The following is a 26,178-nucleotide window of genomic DNA, read 5'->3' as shown; positions in this document are numbered from 1 at the left end:
TGAGACTGAAGGTCTTTATACAACACCGCCAGGCGAACGTGATGTGTGCACTGTCCCTGAAATAAAACTACCCTCTCCTTCCCTGCAGGAGACCGTCTGTCTCTGGTAGCAGGTGGGTACTTGCCGTCATCATTTAGGAATGTGGGACTGCAGAAGGGGAAAAGCAGCAAACGAGAAGGAAAAATAGTATTTGACGTGCACCTACATTGCCCATGTACTCGGAGAGCAGATCCTGCAGCGCCTGCCGCACAGAGTTGCATTCAGCCACGATTCGCTCGCGCCGATCGTCACGCGTGCAGGAGGAATCAGCCATGAGGGCGGCGCCACTTATGATGCTCTCCAGACGCTCCTCGAGAGAAGGCCGGAATCTCTCCTCACTGAAATTCAGTGGGTCCACGATGATCTGCTTCTGCAGGGGGAGAGAAACACAGAGAATAGAGCATTAATACTGAAAAAAGTGCTCAATCTTCCTGTCTTGCTCCCTCTACTTTTAAAAATCGTATGCTCTAAAATACTGTCATTCAACATTTCTTTGCAAAATGAGAGGGGGGAAAAAGTGAGATTTATGTTTTCACATACCAAATGTCCAACTTCACAAGAGTTAAACGGGTGCCATTATTGGCTGTGCGGCCTGAACAGGATTTTGGAATCTATCTCCCTGGACGCTGAGGCACAAGCTGTGATATTCATTAACTGGACGAATCAATAATTCACAAGATCTGAGATGATGGTCTGGGGCTCCTGATGCAATTTCAGGCCAACGGGTTTTGCTCAATCAGAGGCTGCATTAGCTTGCCAGTGCACTTCAGCTGCCTTTTAAATCAACTATGTAACAGACGGCATCTTAAAAACCATTTGTACCATCCACTGGGGCCGAACAGGGGAAAAAAAGTTAAACAAGTGGGGACAAAAATCAAGCTTAACTGCACATTATGTAAGATCACAGACTTGGACCGTGTAAATCGAGTCGAGTTTTCAACGGAGAGAACTGCTTTGGTAAACACTGTAGTTAGTAAAAGAGCATCTTTAAGGCTAAACAGCAGAGTAATCGCAATTCAGCCTAGGGCAACAAAATGCAGTTGTGCATATAAATCATTGCAATTTTTCCTTTTTGAGCCAGGATGACATTTTAGATGTCCCTACATACCCTCTGCTGGGTACATTCACTTGGGGACATCACACTCCCCCTCTCAAAGAATAAACTTGTCAACGTCTGGTGCAATTAAAGTGATGACAAGATGTCACTAATGTGCCAGAAAAGCTATAGCTACCTAGGAAGAAAGAAAATGTACAACAGTAGCAGGCGGAATCAGTCTTCAAAAAAACGTGACAATCCCCTTCATCAGATGTCATATACATAGTAAAGTATTCAACAATTTAGTTGTAAGAATATCATTTTATTAGCCTCATCTCATTTGACCTCCTTTGCTTGCGTGTCAGGTTGGCATGGCAACAAGCCACTCTGACTCACTGCAAAGTTGCTCCAGCTTCAAATTAAGCAGCAAGAAGTGATGTGGAAAAAATGTGCATGTGTGCTGTAGTTTCTGCACAGTCAACAGGAAATTAAAGACACGCATGATCTGAGGTATCGAGCATTCCCCATCTCATATGTGCGCACGCACTCACGCCCACTTTTTTTCTTGCCATTTAAACAGATGGCATCTGGTTGGGAAGAGGACCGCCTCTCCTTTGTGAGGATGTCTAGTCTCCTGAAACAGCTACTACTAAGAATAGAGCAGCTACATCTCCAGCTTGAACAGTTTTAATATACAAAGGTGTCTGCACCATTAACAATCAATGACCAAGTCTCATTGGCACATCGCAAAAAATACCATATGTAGTGTTGCAACGGATCACAAACCTTACGGTTCAAATATTATTACAGTTTGAGTCATGGATCGGAATTTTTTTTTAATCTGCAAAGTAGCATGGTGCGGTGAGAGAAATGTAACTTTGATTTCCATTTATAAAGAACATTAAAGGTGCCCTAGAATGTGAAATTGAATTTATCTTGGCATAGTTAAATAACAAGAGTTCAGTACATGGACATGACATACAGTGAGTCTCAAACACCATAGTTTTCTCTTTCTTATTTAAATCTCGTTTTTGAAAAACACCCCTGAAAAACAGGCGAATCTCCACATAACACCGACTGTGACGCAACAGTCGGGATCATTAATATGTACGCCTCCAAAAATTTGCATATGCCAGCCCATGCTCAGTGCCAGGCGAAACTGCACAGCCGAATCATCAGAAGTTCTGCAGGTGAAGAAACAAGCAGGAGGAGGATCATAGGGAAAATGGCAGATCTATCTATAATCTATCTATCTATCTATAATCGGATACCGCTACAGTTTAATTCGAAGTTGTTAGTTTGCTCTGCCCATTTCACCACGGACTGTTTTTCTAACCTGGAACAATATCAAGCAGCCAGGCTTCTCTCAGCGTCTCAAACGGACGAAGGGGGCAATTTCAACTAACGTTATATTCCCGCAAGCGGTAAATTGTGATTTTATTAACGATAATTTACACTGTGTTATCTAGATCCAGCGCAATATTGTTATTTCCTCGAGAGACATCGTGGCTTGCAAACGAGCGAACGAAGCATGGCAGTTGCTCAGTGTTTGGATGTACAAATGAACACAAAAATATTTTTTTAGCTCCTTCATCCGAGCCTCTGGAGAACCAGTGGGTTATGTGAATTTCTGATGTGTAATTGTTCAAGTTCCGACAGATAATCTTTCTCTCAAAGTCGTTCAACACTGTTTATGCATCAGTAAATCGCGTTGCAGTGAGAAGATCTTCATTCACGCGATCAACAGTCTGTCATCTGCTCAATGCTCATCACTGCAACCTTTTATGAGATGGGAATAGATCTAAATACTTAAACTTCTCATGATTCGTTAATCCCGATAGCTGTAATAGTAAAAACGTATAAAAGCTGTAATAGTAAAAGTTTTCCAGACAGCTCTACATGTAATGCCAGATATTTCATATGCAAGCATGTCAGCCAATCACAGCAGAGGGCGTTTACTCTGATTTGAACACTCAGTTTGAAGGGGCGTGTCTGCTGAGAGACTTCAGAGGATGAAATCAGGCTAGGAAATATGCCATTTATTTCTAAATTATAACAAATTTTGATCTAAAAAACATACTAACATTATAAGGGCACCCCAGGAAACATAAAATAATAAAATAATCCATTCTACGGCACCAGTATTAGTTTCAGTACTATGATACCACAGAAAAAACGACTAGCCTAACTAATAGTTTAATAAAGTATAGGCTGTTTCGCAATATAAGTTGTAAAAGGAGTCATGACATGAGATATCAAGTTAGCCTTGATCTTTTAACAGAATTTTAAAAAGAGGTTTTTATACAATTAAAACATCCTGCTAAAAAACATCCTCATTTTAAAGAATTTATTTATTCAAGCTCCAAAAAAGGCTCGTTTGGATAGTTGGATTTGTGACGTCACATGGGCAAATACAATTACCCGCCTGCAGAGCAAGACATTGACGAATAGATTTACATCATCGCAACATAGCCCACTGGCTTTCAGTCACTTGGCTGGCACTGGCTTACACTTAATGCGAGTGCTGCATCAAAAGTAAATAAAACCCATTTTAATTGCTGATACCATCTACACTGGATACAGTAAAGATGTGCATTCAGTTTCTGACATACCCCACGCACTTGAGTATGTCGACGAGAGGACAAAAGGGAAGAGTAAAGGAATGTTCACTGATGCGTCCTGTTCAAACAGCTCACTTGATAATTTCTGTGAAGACTTCAGAAGGATACCAGTGTAAGGAATAAGAGAATGTTTTATTTTTTTTGCCGTCATGATCACGTTTGAGGATATATGTTTGTTCGGAGAATGAGACTACAGATTGTTTTGTAAAGGAGGCACAGTTCGCAATGGAACTTTTGTTTACAGATGATCCAGTCAGCTATATTGGATCTGACAGCAAATACATCGCAAACTGCAAGAAAAGGACAGTTATACTCCTGATAATATTCCTGCGGCCGTCTGTGCCATTAATGTTAATCAAACAACAAAAAACAGAAAATCACTCTGTGCTCTAGACTGAGCAACTTTTGTAGCTTTAACAAGGAGTAATCTATTTGCAGAGGAGACTGTGCAGTTTTATTTTATGCTTGATTATTCAATTTCTGTACCCGAATTAGGGGTGCACGATATATCGAATCAATATCGTTATCGCGATATCACGTTGCTCGATATCATATCGAAAGTCTCGCGATATTTATGCGATATTTTGTTTATGATGCGTCCCGTCCGACATGCACCGTTGCATTTCCCGCGACTGATTTCCTGGTTCTACTTCTCCATAAACATGAAATCAAGGAGAGGGTTAACTTTTCATGCTACAGATTTCCAACAGTGGTCAGAAAGAACAGGGGAGACACTTTGTTTCACTTCTCCCTTGCTCCCGTGTGTCCCCACAACACACACACTTGCCGGCTCGACGCACACACCAGCGCGCAACTATAAACATCAGGCCACCTGGCCACTTCATGCGTCACAGATCGGATAGATATCTAATTTATCAAAACGATTCCTTTTACACCTGTTCACATAAATGTGTTTTTTGCAAAACGGATATAAATTCGATCTTCAATTCCCGCGCTATATGCAGATTTAATGGAGTTCACGTCACCGAACACAGTTATGAGCTGCATTTTATATATCATCAGCTAAAATGTCAAAATCAAATACCGCAATAATAGAGAACGGCAACTAGGGCTGGGCGAAATGGAGCAAAAAATATATCTCGATATATTTTGCTATATCTCGATATACGATATATATCTCGATATCTTTACAGGAAAAATAACCCCCCAAAAACTACTGCAAAAACAAATATGCCAAATACTACAAAGTCTTTTTTTTTTATTGAAGTGCAAATAGGAAGGCAGTTCATGTATGAACAAAGTGTTTCTGCCACATTTAAAAAAAAAAAAAAAAAATCCCTGTATACAAAAATAATAATTTAACTGTAAAATAAAGGAAGAAATAATACATATTGCACTATTTTTAATAAACCTGTATATAAATATCAGTGGTCGACCGATATTGGTTTTTTGATGGCCGATGCCGATGCCGATATCTTGGAGAGCAGGGTGGCCGATGGCCGATATAAAGCCGATATTTTTATATATATTTATTTTAATCAATATTTAATAAATTATAAATAAATTATAAAACACATTTTTAAAATAAACATGCTTTTATACTTTAGATGGCAACTTCTTAAATTTGCAATCCTATTACAGTATTTTTCACAAAGTAATTGTTTAGAAATATATGAATATGTGAATAAAAAGAAGGTAACTTAGGCTATCCTAAACACTGTAACAGGGCTCTCAGTAATCTGGTAATTTCGTGCTGGTAATCATATTTTTTCAAATAAAGACAAGGTAACGCTAATTTTACATACAGCACAGTGAAAACGATATGAATATGACACAGTTGGCAACTGGTTATATATCAGCATATTTTAAAATGAAGGATTTAAAGTTTTTCGATCGCGTCTTCTGAAGCTGATCTTCTGTTCGCATTCACTCACTTCGCACGGACCGACCGTCACTTGCAGACAGTAATGCACACTTCACAAGATATCACACAGCTGGATTCAATTAAATCTGCAAGGTTTGTGAAATTAAATGTTTATTAGATATTCAGAGATTTGTTTAAATGACGTAGATGCGTATTTGCTAAATGTTGACTGCAAATGAGAAAGTATTTTAGCCTGATTGTTTGCCTTTTCTGTTACAAATATTATAAAAGCAAACGCTTTACTTTACTTACTTCGCATAAGTTAATATTTACTTACTTTGTTTACCAGTTCTGTCTAACAAAGTATTAGATATGACTGACAGAGATCGTAAATGAAGACGGAGAATGTGAGTGAGCGCTGTTTGATCTGAGGAGCTGCCGTTGCCGTTCTTTTCTCAGGCACCGGTGTTCTCAGCGCCGCCCGTCAAAATAAAAGTCCGGAGCGCCGTCAAAATAAAAGTCCCGCTTTCAACACATCGGCCAATCAGAAAAACTTATCGGCCGATGCCGATATTTCAAAAATGCCAAATATCGGCCGATATATCGGCCTTGGCGATATATCGGTCGACCACTAATAAATATCATTACTAATTTTGGCAAATAAATTTAAAAAATGCCATATATCCCCCAAAAACTGCACAACTGTAGAGTAAAACATTAATTTAAAAAAAAGTTATAAAAATGCGTCTAAAAACTGACAAGATTGTTACAAAATCACACTGTCTTAGGCCTCTGGAGAACTCAGAACAACTGCTAGCATAAAGTTTAAGGTAAAAATAACTGCCATTAAATTACAGTATCTTACTACTATGCAGATAAACTGTTCATTCATTACATCACTTTACCTCTGTCTTTATCCTCTTCTCTTCTTTTTGGCACTGTATCTATAGCAGAATAGGTAGGCTAACGCTAATTTATAATGTGTCATGTAAATTCGGCCATCCGTCACAATCAGGAAACTTTCACCGTGTCTAGACCTGGCGCGAGCTGCCAGGCCCGTTTCTACAGGGGAGCATGTTTGTGTGAGTGATGTAAACTAAGCACTTGTAAATTAAGCGCCCTCAAACAAAAGCAATGCGGCGAGAGGCGACGCTACACAAAAAATTACCAACAACAACTGATCGCGCGCGCGCGCTGTTTCGGACGCACTTCAAGCACTCGCTGGGCGGGGAAAGATTGATGTGACTTATTTTACTGTCTATGGTTGAATGAGACAACACGCGAGGGGAGGGGGAACAAAAGCAAGCAGGCGGAGGACGGCAACGGCGAGCACAGCACATAGAAGGCAAACAAGCAAAGTGGCGAAATCAGAATTAAATATAAACAATATATCGATATATACGATATGTCAAAATCCATATCGAGTTTAAAAAATATCTCGATATATCGTAAATATCGAGATATCGCCCACCCCTAACGGCAACAGCCCTGGTAAGATAATTTCACTTCTTTACTTTTAATGAAGATACTTGTGTGTAAAGCGTCTGCAACTTACTTTCACTTTGATTTGCGATAGTTTGCGCGTTGGCTTGATACCGGTAGAGCTGCTCATCCGGTGATGCGTGTTGCAGACATAGCGTCGTCATATCTGGCCATAACATGACATGTAGCCTATAACACGTTCTCACACGTTTATTTTTTAGTGTTTTTGGGAGGAGTACATTTTACATATGTGGTTTCAACAACCAGATGCATTTACACTTCGTCCAGTTTCGTCTGGAATGCGGCCCAGATCTCCTCCTGAAGTGGTTTCAGCGATCAGATTCAAATCCGTCTCGAATGCGCTCAATAAACCTTATGTTGTAAGAAAACTTGTTTTATTTGTTAATCTATTTTGATGCGTTTTCCCATAACTTTTGTAGTTTTACATATGTTTAAAAATATCGAAATTAATATCGATATCGCAATATTCATTATCGATATCGCAATATCACTTTTTGTCAATATCGTGCACCCCTAACCCGAATACAGTTAGACTTACCTAAAAAAAAAAAAATAAGCACTGTTTATTTCATTTGTATCTTTGGTCTGTTGTATTTCAGGTATTGCTTGTAATTTGTTTAATTGTTCTTATTTTATTACCGACTATTTCACTTATTTAAAGCTGCCGTCGGCAACATTTTTTTGATCATATTCAGTGAAATCGACACTATAATCCGACAGAACAACATAAATAAGGTGGTTTTAGAAAAAAACCCGAGCTTCTAACTCCACCTGGAGCGTGTTATTTGTTTAGTAAAAATTCCCCGGTCCCGGATCATCGGGTCCAATCAGCGCAGGGGGGGTGTGAGATCTGACAGTCAATCACAGGTCGTGCACACGCCACAGATCCCACTCCCCCCTTGCGCACGTTACAATCACATGCATACGCCTGAAATTCGCACAGTAACGAAGAGTTATGGCGGAAAAGATTCCAATTCCTCGGTTAACCTCAAGAGCTAGGAGGTCAAAAACAACCAAGGAAAAGAGAACACCTGTTGAAAAGAAAGTAGTAAAGAAAGAAAGCGACCGTGCCCGTAATAAAACCAGGATCAACATCGGATCGGCATTTGAAAGGTGGAGGGATTTACGCGATTTTATTGGGTTCAAGATGGATAAAGAGCTTGCAACATTTCTTCTCAACAGGTAATTGTGCTTTATCAACCATTTACTTTATTTCTTAGTGTTATGTTACTAAGATACGAGTACTCCATGGTGTTGATCGATGCTGATGAGACGGGCGCGTTCACAGAATATCTGGTGCACACGCGTACTGACGAGCACAAACTCGATGGGAGGGTATTCGTTGATAGTGGGGGAGGGGCATGAGAGTTGTAAACATTCAAAATTTTGGCTAAGTCCACTCAATCTTCCACGGTTGCCGACTGTAGCTTTAAATATTGCAGACTCACCTGTCTTCAATAATGTTTGAACTTTATTAGTTAGGTTAGTATTTTTTGCTGTTGTATTAAAATTGAGAATTGTGAAATTTCACCTGTATCTAAAATTTTGGTGACTTATTTATCAGAATACAGTGTTACATGAGTCAAAACAACAGCTACAAAACTTTATTAAAAATGCACCGGTCGACCAGCCATAAATCGGAACTGTTTTTCAGTTTTTCATTCTATTTTGACCAATCTGTATTCCGAACTGCATTACAATCATTTTCCAAAATGTAAAGTGTGGAAATATTACAAAGTCTGTAAATGGGACGATAACACAGGCCAGAGACGGTAAGGCACAGCAAGCTCACTGTTTGTGATGCTTGAAATATAGGAAGAAAAATATAACTATTGAATTGGGGGATGGGGGTTTATATGAATTTATATCTAAAGGTAACTGACTCCAAAACATTTCAATGCCATTTTATTTTCCTCTTACCTCCATGTAAGTAGAGCACTGAAACTACAACAGAACTAGTTTGGGAACCACTGCCCCAATCATCTGTTTTGATTCACCAGTGAGAGTACATCCAACAATTATAAAAACAGTCCGGAAACAAAATGTCATTACTGATTCAAGGCAATGACTACACAGGGTTAGCTGATGTTAAATCCTTAAAAACTGCTAAAACATGACTATGACAGGTTTTATCATCACTGGAAGTCATTAAAAGAAAAGGTAATTATTCAACTGTGCGCTGATCGATCTGGCGAGATGAGCTCTATACAGAATCCCTAGAAAAGCAGCATTCAAAGTCAAGAGTAAAAACTGGGCCAATCACATAATACAGCACAATCAATATAATGGAGGTCTGAGGGTACCGATAATTCTAGCAGCCGCAGGTACGGATAGAGCTGCAGGCTGTGCGAAATCTCAACGTGCTTTGTGCTGAGTATTGATTGGCTAAGAATAAGAAAAATCAGGACATTTGCTTCACTTACAATTAACCATGTTACATTGTTAGACTTGGGTCAGGACAAATGCATCATTTTGAAATCTCTTAATTCGTTTAAAATAGCTCAGATTTATTACCTCTCGCAGATACTCAATCTGATGAACCGTACGCAATGATAAAAAATACAAATAAAAAAAAAATCTATGAACTTCATTTTGTTGCCAGCTATAAATTGTCTCACAGTGCATCCTGCAGTCTGGATTCACATGATTAAATTATCACTTCCTAATGCTTTTGAGCTCAAATGGAAAAGGACAAGAGAACAGCAAATGACAGCTAGACATGTTCTGAAGAAAATGTGAGTGGTGCTTGCCGTGCACAACCACTGCCTCGATTCAAAATATGCTAGCATTATGCTAACACAATTAACATGTTCCGAGCATGATGCCAACACATTTAATCTGAATTATTAAATTGACATCTCTTGCTTTTGCTCACGTGCCAGTGATTACCTAACTAATGTTAACATAGTAAAACATTAGCATCTTGTTAAAAACATGTTAGCAACCTCTAATAATGTTATCATCATGGTAACAAATTAATCATGTTAGCATGTGACTAGCAACATGTTAAGTATGCCTACATCGCACCTGCACACAGATCTACATTTTGAGGTAATCATTCTAACACAGCTTATTTTAGGAGCTATAAATATGATTTAAGTGTGCGATTTAAACGAAGACAATGAAAGCGCATCACACACACACAAAAGTTACAGCTTACAGCTTGTTTCTGGAATGTTATTTTTTATTACTTGACCCGCGGATTATCTGCAGCGTCCGCGGATATAACCGTGATCCGCGCATCACTATCACGCGCTGTGCGAACTAGGGCTGGGAATCTTTAGGCACTTCACGATCCAATCCGATTCCAAAACGATTCTTGAAACCAACTTGAAAATCTTTTAAAAAAATAATTACATATGTAATTCTAAATACTTTTTAAAATCATTACAAATTAAAAAATTCAAACAAATGTATGTTAAGAATTTTAAATATATAAACTAATACAGCTTCAAAACATAAAAGCAAATAGTGAATAATAAAACCAATTACAAAAAAAACATTACACGCAATAAACAGAGCGCTTTCAGTATTTAATAGCATCTGAACATTTTCCATTCAAGACCTGTGAGTGATTTTTCTCTTTCTCGGCTTTACCGTTTATTATTACTGGCATTATTACAGATGACAGACAGCGGAAGAAGCTGCATTCACACTAATGCACAGATATCTTTTGAAATGTAAGATGTAGTTTGTCCTGTCCATTTACTCCCTTAAGACATAACTGACTGTTTACATTAATTTTGCGTCATTTTGAGATGCAAGTACATTTAACCACTTACAGAGTCACACAGCCGCATGCACGAGCGCCCTTTACAAAGTGCACGAGCATTTGAAATTGAAAGCAGCCTTCTGTCAGTGAGTTTCATATTTTTAATATATAAGCCCACTGAATTCCAAATGACATAAATGCCTTCCTAGGGCATTTGTAAGGAAAATCCCGGCATGCGAGACCGCACACAGCAAGCGTAACATCAAGCAAAATGCGCGGTTTCTCACAGCGCCATCCTGTGCAATGAAGCCCGCGAATGTGCTTGTAATTAGTTTTAATCTTTCTGAACTTTGTCTTTATCAATTGTATGGACTGTTAGAGTGGGGTGTGTGTGTTTTTATTTTTATTTAACCTTTATTTAACCAGGAAAGTCCCATTGAGGTTAAAAACCTCTTTTTCAAGGGAGTCCTGGCCAAGAGGCAGCAAAAACACAATCAATTACATTTATAAAAGTTATACAACACAAATAATTAAAAACAATTACAATTTAAACAGGTCATTTCAGGTTCTCTCAATCTGGACTTAAAAGCATTTAAGGAAATAAGTTCAGATAATTTCAAGCCTTTTTGCAAAAAGTTCCATGCAGAAGGAGCGGAGTAGACAAAAGCCCTTTTTCCCAGTTCTGTACGGGCAAATGGAACAAAGAGCAGCAAGTGATCATTTGATCGCAATGAATAAGAACCAACACTTCTCCATGTAATTAAACTACAAATGTAGGATGGCAACAGACCAAGCATGGCCTTATAGATAAAAATATGCCAGTGCCCTGATCTCCTGTTGGACAACGATGGCCATCCCACTCTGGAATATAATTCACAATGATGGGTCAAGTTTTTACAATTCGTAATAAATCTCAGAGACGCATGATGCAGACATTGTGCTGAAGCGGTCCTATACACCAGGTCTCCATAATCTAAGACAGATAAAAATGTAGCAGTGACTAGCTGCTTTTTTGCTTTAAAAGAAAAACAAAATTTATTTCGAAAGAAAATATGTGTGCGCGCGCGCGTGCGTAATTGGAAGCAGAAGCAAGCAGAATATGGGCGTTTCTAAAACACACGCAGCGTCATCACTAGCCTGACGTCGTCATACTCAAGACTCTAGTCAGAATATGAGTCTGATACTGCTCCATTGGGCTGTGATTATGGGGCGTGTTTCAACCAAACCAGGAAAGAAAATTCCTCTGCACTCAATTGGATAGACCTACAACCGATCAGAGCAACGGAGAAACCACAATGACCACAGGGTTTTCATTGCGCCCCATCTTCTTAGCGACCATCGGGGCCAGCTGATAAATTAAACTTTTGCCGAATCCCGCAGGAAGGGCGGCAAAAACATCTTTCCGATCGACAAATGCCTTGATCGTGGTTCTCTGTTCCTCTTTTAAATGAATGTGCTGTCGATATCTTCTATAACAGATGCAATGGCGGCATCTTTGTTGTAAACAAATTCAACCCAAGCGCTCTTTGGTGACGTGGATGATTACGTTACTGTTGATCATCTGTCCATCATCGTACAATTTGATTGGTCCGAACAACTATGGTTCGAGCATAGTTGCTCCACAACGGATCAAGTCCAGACCGAACTTCCCGACCTTAAATGTTGTGGGCGGGGCTAAGTTCAGCTGGCATCCAGGCTACGTCATCACACATCTCTGGTTAAAAACTAAGCTCAGAATCAATCCAGAATTGTTGGAGAGAGAATCAAAATGCATCGATGCACTGATTTTTTCTCCCACCCCTAGTGCGAACATCGTACGCCCGATCGCATAAAAAGTCATAACACACCTCTCCTCAATAATATGCACAATTTGACACCTCATTCATGGGTCTACGACAAAGGTGCGGGACGAGTTATATGCAGACATTTGTATGGAAGAAGCAGCAGCAGCATGTGAGAACAGAGTGCTTCACCTTACAGGCAAGCACCAATAATAAAGACCTAATGCTGTGGAACTAACCCTGGGGGTAAAACAAAGATGAAAGATACAGTTGAGAAGTCCATAGACAAAAGTGACAATGCATTCAGGGATCCAGTCAGAGGAAGAAAAAAAAAAAAAAAAGGATGTCAGTTCATTGTTGATAATAATTGCAGTGTGTAATAGGGAAAACGGGAACGAATGATGGGTGGAGGAGCAAAAGAGCAAGAACACAGAGAGACTGACTCATGCTACTACACCTACAGATGACTAACGAATTCTGCATTAATCTATCAACATCCAGATGTATTTGCAGTCAAGGGGGAAGATGAAAAAAAAATGGGTGATTTCATCCTAAGAGACTGAGGAAACCACCCATTTCCTCATCCATGTATAAAAAGCCTTGTAGGTGACTGAGCACGTGACCCCCAGAGACAGCAGATTTGGAAGATCAATGCTTTCTAAAGTCAAAACAAAACAATAATCCATTATTCCAAAAATAAAAGACCCCAGAACTGAGGATGAGAACGCACTTTTGCAACAAAAGAAAAGAAAGGAAAAAAAAAAAAAAAAAAAAAAATCAAATGGTGAGAGACACGAGCGACATGGTTTGATCTGATGTGTTGGTTCTCTCTTTAGCAGGGCGACGCCACTCCTGACTCCTTTGTATGAGAATTCTTTCAACAGCTAATCGAGGCAAAGGGAATTTGATGAACAAACCCTCTTGCCACAAGAGACAGAGAGAAATACCTGCAGTGACTGATTTTTGCAAATTTAACAGGAGATGCATCACCTTAACATTATATTTTGAGCTGTGTTGCCCAGGCAAAGGTATATGATAAATCATAAAAGAATTGTGGATATGACATAGACATGCTCTAATTAGGAATGTTAAAAATTAAATTAAGTGCTGTGCTAAGCTCAAAGCCTTCTCTCATCATTATTTCATGATGGAAAGCATCCATTTCAAAGCAGCAAATAAAATTTTAAAAAAGTATATTCTGCACATCAAGTGCAACACTGTTTGTAAACACTCCTCTAGCGACTTCAAGCTTCATTAGAGGCACCTGCTTCAGTCAATGCAAAAACTACAGATATAATCAAATTGCACTGAGATCAGCAGAGTTGTAAGAGGTTTATTTTTGTTGTCCATCAGCAGGGAAAAACACCCACTAGTAGCCAAATGCAGGTATTCAGGTACAAATTCAAATCGATAAAGGCACCTAATTGGTTTTAGCCAGCAAATAGTATTGATAATAAAATAGAAAAATTATATTTACTTCTATATATTTATCTTTTTTTTTTTTCAAAGCATTAAAACAGAGGAGGAGGAAAGGAAACCTAGCACAACGCAATATTGGCTCGCTGCTTATTTGTCCTGAAAACGTTTTGACTATCTGACATTTCCGTTATCTTGCATTGTAACAAGCCTCCGCTATCTTTCCTGCTTGGGGTTTCCAGATGACAAGAGAATAAATCCCCCAAACAGAGCTTTTCTCTTAAAAGGACACAATTTCTGTCCAGTGTTTTACTTAATCTTCCCAACCTGGTAACCATGCGCACACTCTCTCTGTGCTGCAAAAAAGCACTGATGATCTGACAAGCAAAGACAAACTTGAAGTTTAGCAAAGTCCATTGTGAAATTATGCTCGAATGCAAGTGTCATACAGCCAGTTTGTTTCTTCATGAGGCTGTGTCTGCGATTTGCTGCTACTAAATTTGCGAGTGAACCTTCTGTGACAAACTGTATTAAATCCAAACATGAATCTCGTCCACATTTATTGCGATCCAGGTTGGTGAATAAATGCACTTAGGCAACCTCTGTGCTACAATAGAAAGTAAAAATGTAACATTTGGAATTAAGATTACTAGCCACGGTTTTTGTATTGATTTTCCATTTGATAAAGCCATCTTAGTTGGTTAAAGTCATGCGCCACCTACAGGCCAATTAGGTGAAGTGAAATATGAAATGGCCTTTATTACCTCATGCCTATTGATATTATATAATAAAAGTAAATTATAATACTATATAATATATATATCTTATTTTTTAGAAAAACTGGATATTAATCATTATTGATAATCATGATTATTTTGCTCAAAAATTAGTTCAACCATTGCCATGCATCACTAATTGAACTGGTAAAATTCTGCATTTAGCAATCAATGTGGCAAGTGGAGGAAAAACGTTAATTTCCCACCCTGTCCATCAGGAACAAACTATCCATTACTTAAGAGTACAGGTTGCATTTGCTAGACACAAACAAATTCAAAAGAAATGTGGACACCCAGTGCTCAAACACTGCTGGTGCCATTGGATCCTACTTTTTGTCCCTCCTTTTACAATATCTCTATGGCAACATTTCAGTTCATGCATATCATTTGAATTTATTATTTCACCAACTGATTGTTTACAATGTTGAGTGCAACAGACCAAAAACAGTTAGACTAATGGTTCGCATCCTATTCTGGAAGGAGACTAACCGTTCAAAGCGCAAATAAATGAAGGATAGCTAATGATCACTTGCTCTGAATTATTTAATACAAGTCACATAAGGAAATAAGTGCATTGCTTAGACACTTAAATCAGCATGATATTTCCCATAAGCTTTTGGTGCTGACCTGACTCAACACTGCAACAAAAGTTCAAACTTGTGAAAGACTCTCCGAGGTCAGTAGCTCAGCTTTGTTTGGACATACAAATATAATCTGATTGAATCGTGGATTACCGTCTCCTCGACACAGTTCAATCACACACCGGATTTGTCAACAACTTGCTCTCGCGCTTTTGTTGATAAAACTGTGTGGAGCAGCTGCAGAGGGTGATGCAACTGCTGTTCGATCCTACTCACAAATATGCTCCTCTTCATCACTCGCTACAAAATAACTGTGTGCTTTTTACACAAGAGTAAACGTTTACCAACATTTTCAAAATCAAGCATTTTAAACCAATGCATTTTAAGCCAAAGCCTGATCTTTCTGTAGCAATATGTCAAATTCAATGGCAAACATTGGTGGATGAATTACTGATTCAGCAATTAAAGGTTATTTAAAAAAGTTAAGCCATGCCTAAAGTCCGCAAAGGACTCAAAGTTTCATAACACTTCAATGCAACCTTTTCTTTGAATTCTAAATATTTTACAATCTATAACCCATAATAAGCTCTAATCGAGCAGTCTTCTGGCACCCTCACTAAAAAGTGCACAACTTTCACTGTTATTCTACCCTTTTGTCTTTGAGAAAAGTACTTCACTGTCCCAATGCAATGGGCAATATTTTTTTTCCTAAATGACAACGCTCACAGAGCACAATCCCTTCAATTAGAGGGAGGCTAATTCTCAGTTTAGCCTCAGTTGTGATGCTGAATGACAATTCTCCACTGATACCACTTATTAGCTGGCTATTTCTGTCTGGATCAGAGAAAATGGCCCAAAAATGTGAAATCCAATGGCCCATGGACTTACATCAAAGTTGTTGAGGGCGTAGGCTAGCTCTCCTCCACCTGCAGGCTGGGAGAAGCCAGAGTCCTCGCTGCTGGTAGCCTGGGCTGCATTAGATATGCCGGAGACAGCGTGCTGGAGCTGCTTGTAGATGAGGTCCCGGTTGGCCTTGTACGCAGCCACGTCTGGATGCTGCAGGCAGGCACGTGAAGCTGTGTACAGCATGGGAACATTCCTCTGAAGGACACCGCGAGCTGCTGCCATTTGGTCTTTGTGATGGACGTCCTTGAGTTCCTGTCATACAAAGAGGGGGAAGGAGGAGAATTAGGGGTGATGCTACAGCCCTGTCATATTAAGGACACTGAAGCACTCTGAAAGAGCAAAGCACCCCCCAAAGGCCAACACATGCTCATAATCAGATCATGAACGTACAGTTTGGCAAATCAGAAGCATTGAAATGACCACTTCCGTTAAATGGAGACATTAGGTGTTTTGGTCATTTTGTCTACATTTTGAATTGTCGGTTTACGTAAAAATGAGTTAGATGGACTTTTTATTTTTAGCATTTCATGCCTTTAGTGCCACATTTTTAAGACATTGTGTCAAGTTGTCAAAAATAAATGTCCTGCTCCATTCACACTCTGTCTAGCTGTTTGAAAAGGGAAAGCGTCCTGCGTGAACGCCCTCTAATCTCTAAAGTGTTGCTGTTGTTGCCCCATACTTAGTCAGTGTACAGTGTTGACACAAATTGCTGTCTGTCAGTACACAAGTTTCAGCCCAAAAAAAACCACTTTATGGCAGGTTTGTATAGAGACTGGGAAGTCACCGGAATGAGAAAAAAAAAAAAGACAGACCAACAAATCCATGGCCACAGATCTGCAATTCATCCTCATCATTTTTATAAACCTTACTCACAGATTCTTAAATGGTTCCCTCGGTTTAATAAATCTCACCCACTGATTAATACGTACCCACGAAATTCCAACGCCTGTGCTCAGATTTGTAAACCGTGCCGGACGCACAATTCATAAACCGTTTGAGTATAGTTGACAGGATTTGATCAAAGAGGGTCCATTTTGGTTTTTCATGATCGATCATTGCTGTCAAACATGAGATATCCCTAGTAGGGTTGGTATACCGGTAATGGAAAAATACTGGTATATATTTTATTATTTCAACAGTATGATATCATGATTTTGCTCATTTCGGTAATTGATTTGCTGCTGTGCTACCCAAACTGAAGTGAAACTGACAAATGTGACAACATAATCAACATCTCAATCAACATGCCCAAAACTAACAGGCGTAACACTAACACACTAAAAGTGTGTGCGTTGTTGGTATGAATGAAGAGCTCCCATATACTACTGAATGATATAAAATCGCTTGGATGTTTGAATAGGCAAGGTCTGAAAAGACGTGGGCAAGTGAGCTTTCAGTCAGCTGTCCCAAAATGCAAGTGAAAGTGTTGTATCGCAGCGCAAATGATTCACAAAACTTTAAACTTGCTCAGTGTAGCATGAGAGGGAAAATCACACTGAATAAATAAAATGAACAGCTAAACTATATTCAAACTGAGAAATAATTAGCATTGTCAAGATACTATAATCTCTCTCAAATAGAGAAACACTGTTCATTCTATTAATGAGTGAGCTCACCTGGAAAATTCATCCTGAAATCCATCACTGTCGACTACCGCTTAACCTGATAAGCCCAAAAAAATCCCAAAGACCCAATTCATTTGATTTAAATGCATTTTGTCACTCTAACTGCTCCAATCCACTCGTGCTTCCCCCTCCCAGACCGGTACTAAGATGATTGTTTGTGGTTATACGCCTAGAGCTACATAGCTCCTCATTCCACATGTGGGCGGAGGAAGTGATGATATTTAAAGTCAGAATATCCTAGGGGTGTACAAAAAAATCAATACAAGTAAATATCACAATATTATGTTTGGCGATACTTTCTCAATAACACTGTATCAATGTGTATTTGTTTACATCCAAGATTTGTGTCAGTGGCTTTGTGTTCGGTTTAAACCCGACCGCTAGATAGCAGTGTTATCTCAGAACATGAACTGTGACGGGGAGAAGCGCAAGGGTGCATCACTAGCGTTAGCATTAGCAAACCCAGCTCACAAGATGATAGAATTAAACCAGCTCCTGCCGCATTGTTCAGAGCTGAAAGTGTGGACCACTGCTTCCACTCTAAAGAAACCACTAAGGAGATCGACAAGAGTCATGCTGTTTGCAAAATAAGCCACACTAAAATATAATACTCTGGAAACGCATTGAATCTAAGCTCACTTAGAATATGTAAATATGTACTGTACACTTTCCTCTCAATAACAAAAAAAAGGACTGCAGTGAGAAAACAATTAAGAAAGCATCTGATCATAGCGATGTGGATATGTTCACACAAGCTCTGCAATTCAGCACTCCAGTCACGTCACGTTTATTTCTATAGCACTTTCTACAATAAATTGCTTTAAAGCAAACAGCTTTACAGTATTAAATAAAAAAAAGTGGACTATGCACACTTTCTGTAATATAAAAACTGCGAACCTTTAAAGCAGGATCCAAGAAAATATTTTTATTTATAAAATTATTATTTATAATATTATTATATTATATTATATTATATTATATTATATTATATTATATTATATTGGGGGGGGGGGCGCATTCCCTTCAAAAACAAAAGTAATCCACTGTGTCTCCAGCAGCTCAGATGTCGGGAGTAAATGACGACTGCTATGTTCATTCTTACATCCAACAACAAAACACCTCAATCGCTTAGTTCTAGTCTACACATGCTCTGGTGTCGAAACAATGGCGGACCGTGTACAGCTCAGTCAGGGTGGGTCTATGCTAAAATGGCAGTGTCCGTCAACAGTTGTGGGAGGGGCCTGATTCTGCGAACAGCTTGTTCTGACACAGTGCTTATGATTTATGGGGATAAAAAAAAATAAAAAAAAGCACTGGGTGGATTTGTCATGTAAAAGTGAATTTTGAACAATAGGTCCCCTTTAAAAAAAATCTACAGCATTACTGTAAATAACGTCTGTGGTATTACTTATTTGGGGAAGGAAAAAATAAAAATAAAAAAAAATACTAAATCACTGACATTCAACAGAGAGAGTTTAATTATTAGTTATAAAAAACTTGAATGATGACAAAACGGTAATTGGTATCGGCTGCAATTAAATAGTTTTTTTGCTCATGTTTATGCATATGGTGGTGTGTACTTTTGACAGTTTTTTTTTATTTTATTAGATCTTCCTAGAAAAAAAAAAAAAAAAAAAAAATTATATATATATATATATATATATATATATATATTATATATATATATATATATATATATATATATAGTAATCCCCGTATCGTTATATGTATCGTACTGCCAGATTTTTAGTGATACACAGCCCTAGTATATCCCTGAATGAAATTAGATCTCTTAACATTGGGTGCAAGGAGCGGCTGCATTTTACCTGCTGCCTCTTGGCTGCCATCACATTCAGTCTGTCCACCTCCGGTTTCAGAGCTTTGTACTGAATACCCAGGTCCTGCTCAGTGCCGGCATTACGCACCTTCACCAGGCTCTCCTCCACCTGTGGAGTCAAGTACAATATGCCGTTAAAGAAAAGAAGCCTTAATTGTCTCTCCTATTTATTTTAGACCATATATTAAGTGTGACATCTGAAATTCATATATATGTTTATCCTGCTGGCTTTGTATTCGTTACTCATCATAAAACTATTTTAAGGTCCTTTAGGTGACATGAATATTTATTAAAAGAGAACAGAAAGGACTGGCAGGCATCAATATGAAATTATTGTACTGAAAAAATGATTAGTGACATAACCAGTGAGCCAGAAAATGCCCCCTACATTCAATTTGTGATCACTGCACCTCATTCAACCACAACAGTAAAAGCGAAAGAAAAATGGCAAATAATAATGTGCAACTCTATCATGATTTCCCCTTTCATAGTTTATTCTAATTAATTCAACAAAATGCATTAGACAAATCATTAGTACATTAGTCAAAATAAGACAAAAGAAATAGTTTCATGGTCACAGAAGCATACTCAAAAAGCTTCATTTGATCATTCAAGCTGAACTTACAGAACAATTCAATGAAGAAAAAAAAAAAAAAAAAAGCAAGAAACAGAGCTCCTACTCTTTTACAAGAAGGCTTCTGCTTCTACTTCTACATACATCGCAAACTTAACGCAAGAAACACTGGCATAAAAATCTAATTGTAACACTAAAAAAATATATAAATATATAATCCACCTTTATCATACATTTCCAATGAAATCTCAGAGGGATGTTTTTCACAGCCCTGCCAGCATGGTCATATTAATTAATTCACAGACGTGAGAAGACCTCTCTACAGTGCATAAAGGACTACACAGTGCGATTCAATAACATGTTGCTTGCAGAAACAGAAAGTGAATGTAATCTAGTTTGTACCAACAACATATAGACTAAATGCAAACAAATCTAATTTAAAATCTAGGCGTATGAGAAAGTGAAGGCTACAGTAAGGCTTGCAACATGCAGCGTTTTCTTTTTATATGAAGTGTTTTTATTCACACACAGTAACAGTGTTTGCTGTGCATGTAATTACAGCTGGAGGAAGTTCAATAAGAGTAAGGCAATAAAGCCTGAGGGCAATAAAAGTACTGACACCAGCACAGATGATGAAGGGGGTAAATAGGACAAAACTCGGGTGTCTTTATCCTTTACTCAGCCTTCTTGACCAAAGCCAGTTCCCTATGGTACTCCCTTCGGCTTTAGCTTTTTCCTCAGAATCAGAGACTGACGAGGGCTAGAGATAATGAAGAGGGCTATAAAAAGAAATACAGCAAGTTCCATTTGTGACTGGATTCCGCAATTTCGTTAATATATTCCACATCGGAGCTTCGAATTTTAAAAGGACAGCATTTATTTGAAACAGAAATTGATTATATCATTATAAATGTCTTTACTATCACTTTTGAGCGATTTAATACATCCTTGTAGTGTTGTCAAAAATATTGATATTTCGATACTGAAATATCTGAACGGTACCAATACTAATTTCCCGAAGTATCGATACACCGATACTAGCTGAGCTGTCACTTTCACTTCTCTCCAAAGGCGCGTTGACACACGCGCACTCGTCTCATTCGTTCTGGTTAAATAGCAAAAGTGAATGGGGCCGATCACACCTGACGCGTTTTTTTGCAGTGAGAGGCGCCTATTTTCAATTGGTTTCCTATGGCAGCGAGCGTTCTGCGCGCTGTTTATGCGCCTCACGTTTTTGAAGTTGAAAAAAAAAGCAACTCCGAGCGGAAAAAGCGCCCGACGTCATCGCGTTTTTTTCCACTGTCCAGTCGATTGAATGGAAATGCGGGCCTTTCGTTTTAGTGATGAAAGCTAGTTGCTTGAACGCCCGGAGAGTGCGATGATGGAGGATAAACTTGTGGTGCTCTCGCGGGTTACCAGAAGCTTAACAACTTCACAAACCATAACTACCACAATGTTAACAGAAAGTAAATAAAGTTAATAAAAGGCTGATTTGACGTTTACTTGACTGACAGGACAGCTGTTTCAGTGGTTGCCTAGCAACATAAAAAACGCAGCGCACTGCTCGTTCTGTGTGATGGTAAAATTAACTTGTGCTTATTTAACTTTATTCAAAAAATTATTTAATTCTGCAATTTGCCTTCATTAGCAATTATCATCAATTTGATTACACAGATACTAATTAAACTAAACTGAGCTAGACAATGACATCTGAATTCAATAATGAAATGCCTTTAACTGAAAATTTAACGTTTTAATCTTATTATTATACATTACTGACACTCTCCTCCAATTTGATACTGTTAAGTGCTTTGACACAATCTGTATTGTTAAAAGCACTATATAAATAAAGGTGACTTGACTTCATGTCGATCCAGTGAGCATTGTTTTCGTGTGTGATGCACGCACATTTGCGTTTAAATCTGTTCATCAAATAACGTTAATGTATTAACCAGAATTTATGCTTTTGAACAAGTGCAATACCTCAGGACATTTTTGTTCATGTAAAAAATGCCTCATTGTCACGTTCTAGACTTGTTATATTTAGCTTTAAATAAATAAAAATACCCCCTTAATATAGTGGCAGTTTTTTTCTCCGTGGTATCGAAAATGGTATCGAATATCGATATTTTTAAAGGTATCGTATCGAAGTTAGAAATTCTAGTATCGTGACAACACTACATCCTTGCAGAATAAAAATATTAAATTCTTTATAAAAAACAAGCATACTGAAACTAAACTTTTAAACAGTAGTGTATGTGAGATTGAGCAAACAATGATATTTTGTTTCACTTTTAGGTCAAACAATTCTTCAAGGAGAAAAAATGTGTGCATGTGTCTCACCAGTTTGAGCTGAAGCAGAAGCTGGTACACATCAGCCATGTCCGCCAGTACAAGAAGATGAGTGACAGCAGAAAGAAGGGCACGTGCAGCACGGACCATATTGCCTCTCTTAACTGAAGAACAGGGATCCTCTGCAAACTCTCCTGAGGCCATCTTCATGGATTCTCCTACAGAAAAAGATTTATACACAAAGTCTCATAATTAGTTTTAATTTGTTCTTTCGTAGCCAAGAGCAGCAAGGTCAAGGAAATGATCATTTCCCAATGTGGAAGACGACATAACTCAACATCTGATGATGCAATTACTTCCAAAGCCGCCCTTTGAAATGCAATGAATTATTGTCCGTTATTTGATTAAATTCTGCCTCTATTAATTGACAATGATAATGCAGTCCAAGGTCGTTTGCGAGACAACACGAACATGATACAGCACGACATACAGATGTTGCTACAGAGGCTCTTTATTGGCAACCCGGCCACACAAACCCAGTAAACAGGGCTCGAATTTTGGCGTGGGATTGCGGGTATTGCGCATAATTTTAATAATTCCTGCAGGTCTCCCACTTATAATGCAGGAAATTCCCCCACAAACATTGATTCACTTTAGCATGTAGATTGTATGAGTAAATTAATCAACACAGATTATAAAATCAAATCAGTCATTTTAAAACTTTCTGCGAGACGTAATTTCACAAACAGCATGAGTGATTCAGTGGTGCTGCGTCTTCTCTCTCTCTCAAAATGGCTTGCACAAGGCAAGCATCAAGCGCTGCAGGCGACGATACTAGACTCTCGAGTTTAGGAGTCGGGACTTGACGGAATTGTCACTTGCACAATCGGGCCAGCAGTGCATCGTAACCAAAGTTTATAATTTTCACATCTTGTGAAGTCTTACCAGTCTTATCAGTTTAAACATTCAAGTGATTTTAAACTAAACTGAGTACTCTCTTATCCCATCAGGGCTCTCTGAGAGATGTTTTTCTCTGCACACATACATACAGTAAAGCCGCCTCACAAACAACTCGCGGCTAACAAAAGTTATTTTTCGTGATTATTTCGCTTTAACAGGAAAAAACACGCAGAACTGTGTCAATTTTGGTCTTGGCAGTATACTCGCAAACACAATCGGTTATGTCTTAAGCATAAAACGCTGACAGTGTGACAGACAGAATAATGAAACAGTAATGGATCCGTGCACTAGCTCTAAAAGTGACAGGAGCCATATGCGTCTGTCATTAATGTTGTCGTCAAAACAACAAAAGATAGCTTTAATTGTAAGGAATCAGAATTAATAGCCTATGTATTTAATTTAGTCAGGACTAAAAGTCTATCAGTGTTATTTTACATTTGATTACTTTATTCAGTTTCTGTAGTATTTCTGAACACAAAAACTTTATTTGTATCTTTATTTTGTATTCATTTTAGGGCTGTGCAATTAATTGAATTTCGATCACCAAAATAGTACAATCGAGTAAAAACAATTATTTTGCCATGTTCTGTTTTGAAAGAACGCTCTAATTTTGTCTTGTGTTCTGAATGACACGCACACGCGCACATCCACCCCTCCTGATGCCATAAACTGCTGGCCCGATTGTGCAACTGACAATTCCGTCATGTCCCGACTCCTAAACGCGAAAGTGTAGTTTCGACGCTTGCCTTGTCCAGCACATTTTGAGAGACAGAGAGAGAAGACGCAGCACCGCTGAACACTCACATGGTTTGTGAAATTGCGTCTTGGAGAAAGTTTTAAAATGATTGATTTGATTTTATAATCGGTGTGGATTAATTTAGGCTACTCATACAATCTACATGCTAAAGTGAATCAATGTTTGTGGGGGAATTTCCCACATTATAAGTGGTAGACCTGCGGGAATTATTAAAATACTCATTGAAGTATTATCTGTTATATATATTTTTTTTAATAGTTCAAAAAGTACAATCAATGTTCAAATTTCGATTTTTTAAGAATTGTTGAAAGGTGTCTTTGGTAACACTTTACAATAAGGTTCATTAATTAGCATTAGTTAACCACCTTAGTTAACATTAACTAATAATACTTCAGCATTTATTAATCTTAGTTAATATTAATTTCACCATTTACTAATATGCTATTAAAATGAAAGGTTGTATTTGTTAACATTAGATAATGCACTATGAACTAACATGAACAAACAATAAACAGCTATATTTTTATTAACTACCTGTAACATTAAAAAATATTAATAAATACTGTAACAAATGTATTTCTCATTGATAGTTCATGTTAGTTAATACATTAACTAATGTTAACTAATTAACATTATTGTAAAGTGTTACCGTGTCTTTTTAATAAATGCAACACGTTCCCAAAGTCATGTGAAATAATCGTTACATAATCGTGATTTCAATACTGACCAAAATAATCGTGATTATGATTTTTTCCATAATCGAGCAGCCCCAATTCATTTTTTGCTACTTTTTCTGCCACCCCCAACTCCCAACAATTAAACCAACAATTCAAGCGATAGGTCTGATTCAGCCACCCCACGGTCTGTCATAAGAACAGAGCCAACCACTACACACAAGAACAACTAACAAGGTGAAATATAGAGCTAATCACCAGAGCAGCGGGTGTTTATGTTCGAGGATAAATGCCAGTGGTTAGAGGGTGACGGGTTAATTGCATTAGGATGTCATTTTGTGAAATGCTAGATCGAGAGGAAATTCAGAAGCAGTGAAACACTGTGGTGAAAGCAAAAGCGCGATTCATGTCTGCTCATAGCCAGAGCTCTCTGACACATGCTAGCACACCAAACGAGTTCTTTCAGTGAAGGTCGAGTCCCCGGGATAACACTGATGTCTTATCTGATGTGCTTGCGAAAGGGTCATCGCTTGCTTCACATCCCAGTTGGTTCATGTTGAAACCTTTTCAATGCGTTAAAGCAGAGCATTTTAACAGCAGCTTAAAATATCAAAATGAATGAGCGCAGTCATACAACCAAAAGACTCACATTCAAAAGAGTCTCTGGTTGTTTTTTCGAATGTGTCGACAAATGAAACCGAACACAATCATGCAGATCTCCGCATCCCACTCAAGTCAAGCATAAAAATAAAAAAGCTTGCAATGAAAGCAGCCAAGAGCGCAAGTAATGGCCAAGTTCATAACTAGCCTGAACTGAAATTGACTCAATGAAAAGAGAGAAAAATCTATTTGATGAGGCACTGAGTAAGAGCTATGTGCTCAGGAGGGGGTTTCATTCTTTCCTTTGTTGATGTTTGGAAAAATGTGCAGAGTTTCCTGGTAACAGGAAGCAAGTCTCAAAGAATGACGGCAACCTAAAAAACAAGATTTTCTGGGTTATTGCGCAAGCAGTGGTTTCCACAGACGCTGAATGATAGCTCAAAGACCCTTTCTATTTTTACCCATCACTTAAAAAAAAGATTCGTCTGACAATAGACCACACAAAAAGCCAGGAGAACTAAGGACTCAGAGACTGTCATTCCTTCCAGAGGGCGCAATCAATTGGCGCAGACCATTTTCATGGGCCTGATAGTGATCAGTGCACCCATAATAAACTCACATCTATCACTTATAAGGTAGCGCTCACAAGAGGACCACAGTGGT

General features: G+C 38.4%; 1 protein-coding gene across 1 annotated transcript in view; it reads right to left on the bottom strand.

Moving 5' to 3' along the window:
• The window catches only part of ctnna1 (catenin (cadherin-associated protein), alpha 1), a 146,737-nt gene that overhangs the window by 114,430 nt on the left and 6,129 nt on the right, over positions 1 to 26,178 (bottom strand). The window contains exons 4-7 of the mRNA XM_079892256.1: positions 22,576 to 22,742; positions 19,648 to 19,767; positions 16,179 to 16,448; positions 206 to 409 (exon numbers count right to left, since the gene is read on the bottom strand). Of these exons, the coding sequence (XP_079748382.1) occupies positions 206 to 409; positions 16,179 to 16,448; positions 19,648 to 19,767; positions 22,576 to 22,742 (761 nt within the window). The remainder of the gene's footprint in view (positions 1 to 205; positions 410 to 16,178; positions 16,449 to 19,647; positions 19,768 to 22,575; positions 22,743 to 26,178) is intronic.

The sequence above is a fragment of the Squalius cephalus genome (genome assembly GCF_949319135.1).
Source record: "Squalius cephalus genome assembly, chromosome: 14".
NCBI classification, from domain to species: Eukaryota; Metazoa; Chordata; class Actinopteri; order Cypriniformes; family Leuciscidae; genus Squalius; species Squalius cephalus.
Note: the sequence above shows the minus strand (reverse complement) of the source record. Positions and strands in the feature narration are given on the sequence as shown.